A 9958-nucleotide genomic window follows, 5' to 3' on the forward strand; every position below is an offset into this window, starting at 1 on the left:
GGGTTGAGTTTGAGGTGGTGAGCCGCCATCCAAGACGAGACGTCGGCGAGGCATGCTGAGATACGGCATGCAGCATGCAGTCCAGATCTTTCACCTATAGAGAACATTTGGCGCATCATAAAGAGGAAGGTGCGACAAAGAAGGGATTTGTTGACGCCATGAAATTTTAATTTTAAATCAACATATTTCTCCTTTAAAATGTTACATTTACTCAGATTAAACTTTTGATCTGTCATCTATGTTCTATTACGAATAAAATATTGACATTTGCCATCTCCACATCATTGCATTCAGTTTTTATTCACAATTTGTTTAGTGTCCCAACTTTTTTGGAATCTGGTTTGTAAAAAAACACTGAGAAATGTAGTCAATGTTTTTCCACTTGTTGACATAAATCTATTGTTATTTAATTTATTGATGAACTGGCCAATAGAAATGCCCCAAAATGACTTTTTTAAATACATGATTAATCCTTTTTTTAAACACTGACTTCTATTAAACAGTGATGATATCTAGAAATATTCTTCCAGTCCATAAAGGTTTGTGGGATACTTCAGCTGTAATGATCCAGTCCTGTGAGGTAGAGTCCTGAATCTCCCCAGAGGGAAGAATCATCTTCCATCAGATTTTAGCTTCATGTTTGAAACCCAAGACATTCTTGATTATTCTATTATAACATGCTTGATGTTAGACATCATATCTATTATTTCTTTTTTTAGCTTCTCAATGTCTATGTCTATGCTGTTAATCTGAAATCTGCAAAGTCATACAGTAATCATTTATCTGCAACCAGATATACCAGTCGATTTGAACCATTTTAAATGGTAGTGTTGATACTTTTTAACTTTTATTTACGTATAAATAAATATATATATATCCACTTTTACCTGAGTGAGATTTTGACACAGTACCCATACTTTCATTTTAGTACACTATCACTGGACCTTTATTTTCTTTTTCTCCCTTCAGCCTGGGACATGTTCAGTGAATTCCTGAGGTAAATGTTAGCATGTGAAAAGCAGGGGCAGAAGATAGCATCTGCAGCATGGACGGGTTTGACAAAAACAATCAGGAGATTAGACACAGACGTGCACACTCCTTGTTTACTTGACATTCACAAAGTGTTAATATAATTATGGAGCCAGGAAGCTAGGGCAGATAACAGCAGACTATAAAGAAGATGCAGCCAGTGCTACAGCTTTGGAAACATTGCAAAGGACAATTGGGAATTGTATGGTTTAACCCCTTAACCACATAAACCCTAGATTTATTATTCAATTATTAATCCACATGCAGAAACTATTGTGAATTATTTGGTAACCACTTGGTTTGGCATGTCTTGTGGCATGCCATAGGGCTCTATTCTGGGGCCTGTAAAACTGTTGTTTCTTAATTGTTAATTATGTCACTAATGTAGTTATGAAAGTGACGAAGTGTGGGCTTACAAACAGGGTCTACATGGTTAAACTCTGGGCTTAATATTCATTGATTAATCTTAAGAATGTTCAGTAACTACTATGAAGCTGAATCGTTGGTCTAGATGCAATTCAGTCCTATAGTCAGAATTGATAATAGATAGCTGAACCTGCCTTTGTGGATTCATTCATAACATAACCATAACATTGAGTGTTTACCTCTTGTCTTGATGTCTTTTTTAGATTCTTTCAATTACTAGAACTGATACTGTAACATACAGTAACATACATACTTAACAAGTAAGCCATCCATGTATATGCCTCTAATGTGTTTTTAACCATATTCCTGTCTCTGGGGTTTGTGCCATGTTCTCCTATTAACAGCATGGCTTTCTTATTAGTTTCTGAAGGCCAAGACCATAAACAGTCTGAGATCATTATCTACACAATAAGTAAGCTAATTCAGGTAAGACTGAGATGAAAGTTAATATCAGACAATGCACAGGAAAGCCTAAACTGAGAATACATATTGTCTTATGGTAGTCCAAAACGTATACATCCAAAATGGATCTAAATAATGTTATCTTGTATATTTAAAAAGAGAGTAAAACTCCATTATATAGTATAGGTCCTTTAATTTCTCCCACCCAGACTTAAATTCCTTACGCTAATAACTGATTATACTGTTATACAGTGGCCCTGAATTTGTCTTAAGTTTAATAACTAAATAATATGCCTGCAGTTTAGAAGGCTAATCTCCATTGGCTCTGGCCTTCTTCAAACATTCTGCAGGACATCCCACAGAGCCTAAGGACACCTCCCATGTTTCTTTCCCATCTGCATCTACCTCTGAGGTTTGGAAGCTATCCAAGCAGCATGCAGCTCAGTTTCCTGCAGTGGGCGCTGAAGGTTTGTGATGACAGTAGATGGGTAGTTATAAATGATGTGGGCTTGCAAGCGGGTTTATAGTTTTTAGGGGATGTCTCTTGAATGCCAACCTCAGTCCTCACCATGTAGGAGAGGGAGAGGGGGCAGCTTGTTCCAGAACTGTGCCTGACCAATGTGAGACATTCATGGACACCCAGTTTAGGACCAGCCTGGCCTAAATTAAGGTCATACAGTAACTTGCGGTTCTGTTTCAGGTTGTTGGCTTTGTCTGCTTCCAAATCTTCTACTCCAGTAATAGCTCTGCTGTGGAGTCAATGCTTTTCAATTAGGGCTGCCCTGTATGACAGTAAAGATATGTCAGATATGTCCATCTTTTGTCTTTTGACCATTTGTACCCTCCTTTCTGTACAGTGGCATGTGGATAAAGATGGTTGTAACTCATCGTGTACTACAAAGGGCAAACCAGCATTTGGCACTACTGGAAATGGTTTTCTGTACTGTGAATTGACGCAAGGTCATACAGTGCATTTGTCAATGGCTAAAAAATACTTTGCCCTCAAGGCTCTTTTGGCTGACTGTGTGACTTCTTTTCATGTAGCACAAGACTGATCATCTGGTTAATGTCAGAGTTCATATTTGGCCAATAGCGTGCCTGGGCATGTCCCATTTACGATTATAATGACCCTTTTTTCCAACACTCTTAGAGATTTGACACAATTGTGCACAGGACTGGATCTCTCCAGACCAGTTTCCTTTTTCTCTATAGGTGTTTTGTTAAACTCTTGGGCAGATGAATGCTGAGTGTCTTGTTGTCTGACTGAATGTTGACTAACTTGATTCTTGACTGTGGAATATTTCAGGGCATTTCAGAGATAATCCAAAAAAAGAGACATTTTTACTTTCCAAAAGAGTAAATTAGTCTCAAGAATTTGGCTCCAGACATTTCACTTTTGATCTCTTTTTGGGTTACACCCTCTGCTTATTTTGATGCCAATTCATGAATCAGATGGCATAAGGGCCTTTAGGTCTAAGTTCAGACATGCCTTGTCCTTTCATGTTCATCAAGCACAATCAAAAGCAGTAGAGTGAATGCACTTTTGTAACTGTAACATTTGTAACTGTAACATGAGAGTGTACCTTTTTAGGTTTGTTAGATTACTATAACTGATAATGTTTCCCTAGAACCCGTATCAAGCCAGAAGTGAAGAATGATGCCAATTACTAACAAGACAGCCATTCATTTATATCTCTATAGTGTTTACTACCTTACTCCTGTCTCTGGTGCTTTATGTCATGTTTTCCAACAAATAGCATAGCATTCCTATTATTAAAGTTCTCTGCTTTCATATTCTCTTGTGGCGGCTGAGTGGACTTTATGTCTACTGGTAGTTTTGTCTGCCTGCCTGAGGTCTTCCATGGCAGCCAAAACAAACCACATTTAACCTGTGTTGTTAAACAGCATCCATATAAATACTGTCTGGAGACTACCTGCAGCACTTCACACCATGCTTCCATTTAAATATAGAGAGTTTCAGGCAGATGCAGAGAGATCCAGACACTGTTATTGTAATTTCCATTCAGTTTCAGGAAATGTGGCCCAAGGCTTGTCAACCATGTAAAAGAGACAGCAAAGAGACTGCAAATAACAACACCAGTGGCAGTCCATCTGCTCCTTTGCTTTCTGACCAGCAAACTGTGGCAAAGTGCCTCTCTGCTGATCCTGAACTGTATTTACAGCATATAAAACACTGCAGCTCCCACAACCCAGGAAACATGTCTATGCGGGGCCTGTATGGGTAGCTCAACTGGGAACCAGAACATATTGTCTTTGGGTTTGACATTGCCCATTGACATTTGATATTACCTCACATAAGGATGACCAGCAAAGTCAGTGATGGAACCGGGATGGGGTTAAACATGATTCCCATCTGGGTTGCACTCTGCATATGTGGCAAAGATGGGACTCATGGGAGATTCAGGTGGGCTGTAATGATGGGGCCTATTTAGGAAGCCCAACTGAGTACCAGTGACAACACATGTACAAACCCACTCAGAGCCCATGCCTACCTGAAAGCCACCTAGCTCACGTTCCACCCATGTGAGTCCCACATGAGCATGTTGACTGGGAGAACATTACACATGATCATGTAATCAGATAATGATTATCTTAAAGGATAACTTGACCAGGCTGTTCAAACAGGAATGCCACTAACTAAAGTCCTAATATTTCTGTTCTCTTTGACATACTTTCTATTTTAGCTTAGCAAGTTGAGATATTCTCAACAAAAATAATAATTAAAAAAAGGATTTAAAAGGGTTACATTTTATTCAATCTGTGTTAAGACAGGGTGTAAAAATATATATTTTACAAGTTCATAGGTGAATCTGTTGTGAGTGTAAATAGTGTAGTTTTACTGAAAACTGGCCAAGACGTTGTTTCTTTTACACTTGAGGTTTAAAGGAGCATCCATTACAGGAAGCACAGTATTACCGGCAGCATATCCGAAAGTTTCCAGAAAAACTCCTTGTGCTTAATGTTTACATCATAGGTTCTCCACACATGTCTGAAAGTGCTCTCATTACTCATTTCTTGAGAGGCAATTGTTTGCTTTGACATTTTGACTTTCTTACACTCTTGTACATTCACCACTGGCCTCTTTAAGATTTTGTGTGGAAAGGATTTGTGTTGAAAGGATTCAATTCAATAAGCTTTCAATCCATTATGTATTTGTAAGATATTATATTATGGTTTGAATTTGATTAATGTAAAAAAAATTAATAAACATGTTTGTTGTGTTTTTTGATACATCAGTGTAGTGTGATTAATTAAGATCAAATTAGAGGTTATAATATAACTCACAATACAACTACTAGTGAAATGCTTACTATTTATTATTACTTAAAGAGAAAAAACCTTTAAGGTCTAAGGATTATTATATATGCAGAGATTAATTCTACTCATTAATTAATCTACCTTTTTTTAATATTGTGGGAAAATTGACATTTGGGTATTTCAAACAGCTTTAGGATAATTACACATTACACAGTATAAGATTGTCTCTGAGACAGATTGCCAACCAGGCCTACCAATCAGGCTTATTGGCCAACTGTATTATCTCATAAAATAAAATTGTCTTTGGTTACAGTAGAGCAAAGTAGCTCACAATAAATATACTTTTTGGACAGGTTAAGTAGAATAAAGCAGAATAAAGAATGCCCCTTCATACTTATACATTTTACAGTACAAAAAGAGAACTAAATCCTTCTCTTCACATGTCCCAGCTTAAAACGCTGGGGTCAGAGTGCAGGATCAGACATGCTTTACTGTAAAATACATATTTTTACAAGTTTTCCCCAATATATTTTACAATACATTTCCCTGTAAATGTTTTTCTTAAGGGCCTTGATTACGGGCAACATCAGTACCTTAGCAAACCCATAACCCTGTAATCAATAACTCAGCACTCCAGCTGTTTTTTCTAACCCTTATTTGGTTAAAAGGGCTGCCCTTTGGAAGTATGAAGGTCAAGCAGGGTTGTAAGGTGAACACAGATGGTCTTCTCTAGACATCTATTGATGCTCGGTAGTTTGACTTTTTTTTAGTGGGGCTGATGTTCATATCCCACTTCAGGGCCCTGGTGATTGTAGTTTGGAGGAACTTGAAGTACTCCACATCTATTACTATCATCTCCAAGGTTTTGAGTGTGTTGAGTTCAACCACCCATTTGTAAGCCGACTCATCATTATCTCAGATGGATCCATGGAGGTACAGACATCTAATATACAGTGAGAAGAGCAGTAGGGAAAGCAAACATCCTTGTGAGGTACCAGTGCTGATTGTTTAGGTGCCTAAAAAGAGTTTTCCCAGCCTTACCTGCTGGGCTTTTAAAATCTGAAGTTTAGCTCATCAGTCAGATGACACTCCATCATTGTCCAGGAGATGGTTGGTGATGTCATCCAGGTGTTTTCATACGGCTGATGGACCATTGGCTGACATCATGCTACTCAGCTTCAACAGTGAAAATAAATTTAGTGGTAAAACATTTAGAAATCAGAGTGCTTTCAAAGTGATGGTCAAGGCCAGCACACAACTGGTTACTTGTGTTGAAATCAAAGCAATTTCTTCCGCAGTTCCTTCTCAAAACAATAAGTTTTTCAGTGTGTAAGGTCGTGTCATGCCTCATGTTGTCCTATCAGAGCTTTTTTCATTTTTTTGTGGCTGGGGGCTACATGCCCTTTTTATCTCAAGAGGAAATGATTTCATTTGGTACACAGACTGACAAAGCAGTCTTTTTGTCATTGTGCTACCATTACACGCAACTGTGGCCAGCTCATAATGTCAAGTACTGGAGTGTGATAAGTATCTCTTTCTGTGGTAAACTTGAATCTGTTTACAGTAGTCCTTCAGAATGTCCTCCAATGCTGTTCAGGGTTACAGGAAAGTAGTATTACAAGTGCTGTCCACTATAGCTTGTAAAGAAAACCTATACACAACTGGTTCACCATTAACAGTCAAGAAGAATCAAAACCAGATGATCTAAATTTATAATTCACAAAAAAATTTTGTGATTTCTTCTGAAATCAAGGGCCTTAAAAAAGAGTATCCTACTTTTGTTGGAGTAACTGTGCATTCTTTTAAAGGAGTGTCCATAAACATTTGGACATATAGTGTATGTTTTTCATCTATGCAGAGCATTTTCTATAAATTTGCTTTGTAAATTCCAGAGGTCGACTCGGTCACAAGCACAGAGACATTCTGGCATGAACCCACCGACTTCCTCTTTCTGATTTGCTGTTTCTCAGAAACCCTCTGTATAAGAGTAAAGCAGGCAGAGCGTAAAGCAGCACATGCTAATATTGATGATAACATTTGGTTTTAGACCGCTGAGTCATGTTCCAATATTTGCTGTGCAATGCTTTATTTCCATTAGAGCCATTGCTTATATATTAAACGGTATTGTTTGAAATCCCCAAAACCTTGCACCTGTGGCTGAAACACAAATAAATACCCTCACACTAAAATCTAAACTGTAGGTTTTTACATAAAGTAAAATGCACAATGTCAACCTGCAAGAATATAATATTCCATTCCCCTTTAGTTGCATGAAATAAGTATCATTCATGCCTACTTACACATAAATGAAAATTCAGAATGCGACATGGATGTTTATTAGTGGTAAACATCCGCAACATTGGGAATGTCCCCCCAATAAGGAATCACTGTTGGATCGTTTGGGAAATCACATATATGAGCATCATTTCAACATATATAATGATCAAATGGTTGCTGGCATATACTGGCCACTGATTCCAAAAGCTAAAAAAACCTTTTGTAGCCAATAAGACGGTGGATGATGAGTGAGAGGAACTGAACTAAATAGATGGGTTTTTTTTAGAAATGCATACAGTGCACCTGCCAAAGCTTAAACTGAAAGAACACTCATTTATACACTCATAATATTGTGTAGGCCTTGGTCGTGCCAAAGGAGAGCTGACTCATCAAGGCATGGACTTCAAAGGCCTCTGAGTGTGCCCTGTGGTGTCTGGCCCCAAGACATTAGACATTGTTCCACAGCTCGATACTGGGGGCTCTATACCCCTCCAGCCCAAGCCTGACATTGGACATGGCGCCAATTGGTTCAGGTGTATCTACTCCAGAGAGTCCTATCCACTGGCAATAGTTCTCAATGGGGACTAGACCAGTTGTCTGTGTGTGTGTGTGTGTGTCAGCTTAAACTGAAAGAACACTCATTTATACACTTATAATATTGTGTAGGCCTTGGTCATGCCAAAGGAGAGCTGACTCATCAAGGCATGGACCTCAAAAGACCTCTGAGTGTGCCCTGTGGTGTCTGGCCCCAAGACATTAGGGGCAGATCCTTTAAGTCTTGTGAGAGGTGAAGCCCTGTTGCCAATTCACTGATTGTTCTTCATTGTACCACTATTGGTTGGTACTAACCACTGCATGCTGGGAACACCCCACAAGACCTGATGTTTTGGAGATGTTCTGACCCAGTCGTCTAACCATCACTCAGATTCGTACGCTTGCCTATTTATCCTGCTTCCAACACATCAAGTAAGGACTGCTAGGTTGCAGCCTAGTATGTACTATAACACTCCTCTTGACATGTGCTCTAATAACCAGACAATTCATGTTCACTTCACCTGTCAGTGGTTTTATTGTTATGGCTAATTGTCGTACATATAATGTCACAAAACATCCACCCATTTTCCAGTCCACTTACTCTTCCTGGTCAGGGTTGTACCCGGAATCATCAGGTGCAAGGCAGGAATTCCCCATGGATGGGGTGCCTGTCCATCACAAGGTACCACACACACCCATTCATTCACACCTATGCTAAATTTAGCATAGCCAATTTACCTACCATGTGTGTTTTCGAGAGGTGGGAGGAATCCCACACAAACACACCAGAGGAAACTAAATGCATTATTAATACTTTTAATATATTCACCTATGATTGCTTGTATATAAATATTCTGTATTGTAAATATTTTGTATGGTGTGTGTCCAACACTGAGCCTTAACAATAATAAAAAGTGACTTATAAGCTTTGCATATGTATTGCTTTCAGTATGGTCATTTTAGTATAGTAAAGACCAACATCAAAATTAACATCAAAGTATATTGATATATGCAGAATATAACTAATCAGACTAAGACAAGTGTCCTTTATAAAAGCATGTTTATTGAAGTTCAGTCTCAACAACTTTATCAAGTAAAGTCAAACACAACAGACAAAGGTAAAGAGTTCACAAAGAAATCTTCGTACATCACAGCAGTCTGTTGACCTCAGGGTGTCTCTTCTGTGAAACTGGAGCAGGAAAAATACTCTGGAGGTTCTTCTACTGTTGAAGCCTAGAACACATCAACAGCACTTTTGTAAACACAGGTTCAGCTGGGAAAGAGGGCGCCATCCAGTACACCAACATACAACCAAGTTTATTATTACAAGGAAAGTGCAAGTTATGCCAGACAGCATTAAACCGACCTCTTTTCCATCATCCTCTTGATGAGCTCCTGGACAAAGTTGGACTCTGGGTTCAAGCATTTCTTCCCTGCGCCATACTTCAGAGTGGCACTGCACACAAACGTGACAAATTCATTTTACACAAGGCATTGCATTACAACAGGAGAACAGCTGCTGGGGACCTTACAACAGATGACTGCAACCAAAACCACCTAACTAAACGATTCTTTGTGGAAGCAAACATGGTTATTCTATGGTATCACTCAAAAGAACCTCGTTCTTCATTCTTATATCTTTATCTTTTAAGAGTTTTATGGTACTTACACAATCTCTTGCTTTCCACAAGAAGGGCTTGAAGGAAAAATCTCAACCTTTTCAACTCGATTCAGACGGACCATTTTAAGACCAACATCAGCACATAGACACCTTAGTCTGGGGTCTCTTGCCTGCCCTGCAACACAAAGTGTCTTTCATGATACATTGTCTAAAACAATGGGAATCGATGCAAGCATGTCTGCGTTCACTGGTATAAGCTAAGTGTTTACATGTCACAAGAAAGGCTTCCTTACCTCTGACGTCCACCACAAGCAGACAGACGAGAGCCAAAACTGCAGCAATCTTCATTATGTTGCCGGTCTTGAAGTTTTATTCAGGTGCAGAGATGAC

At 38.8% G+C, this 9958-nt stretch overlaps 1 protein-coding gene across 1 annotated transcript; it reads right to left on the reverse strand.

Annotated features, from left to right (window-relative positions):
* Positions 1-8990: 8990 nt before the first annotated feature.
* On the reverse strand, positions 8991-9958 carry LOC140541790 (C-X-C motif chemokine 11-6-like). Its single transcript, XM_072664574.1, has 4 exons — positions 9862-9958; positions 9617-9743; positions 9314-9403; positions 8991-9180 (listed from the first exon to the last, which is right to left on the reverse strand). Exons 1-4 carry the CDS (start codon positions 9914-9916, stop codon positions 9168-9170), a joined length of 285 nt encoding a protein of 94 aa, XP_072520675.1. The 5' UTR covers positions 9917-9958; the 3' UTR covers positions 8991-9167.

The sequence above is a fragment of the Salminus brasiliensis genome, chromosome 20 (assembly GCF_030463535.1).
Source record: "Salminus brasiliensis chromosome 20, fSalBra1.hap2, whole genome shotgun sequence".
NCBI classification, from domain to species: domain Eukaryota; kingdom Metazoa; phylum Chordata; class Actinopteri; order Characiformes; family Bryconidae; genus Salminus; species Salminus brasiliensis.

Bases quoted from the DNA above. Each gene is read 5' to 3' on its own strand.
- LOC140541790 (XM_072664574.1), bottom strand. From the start codon at position 9,916: ATGAAGATTGCTGCAGTTTTGGCTCTCGTCTGTCTGCTTGTGGTGGAC. The intron at 9,744-9,861 runs GTAAGGAAGCCT...TTTGTGTTGCAG, and splicing joins GCTTGTGGTGGACGTCAGAG to GGCAGGCAAGAGACCCCAGA. The intron at 9,404-9,616 runs GTAAGTACCATA...GTTTGTGTGCAG, and splicing joins TGTGGAAAGCAAGAGATTGT to TGCCACTCTGAAGTATGGCG.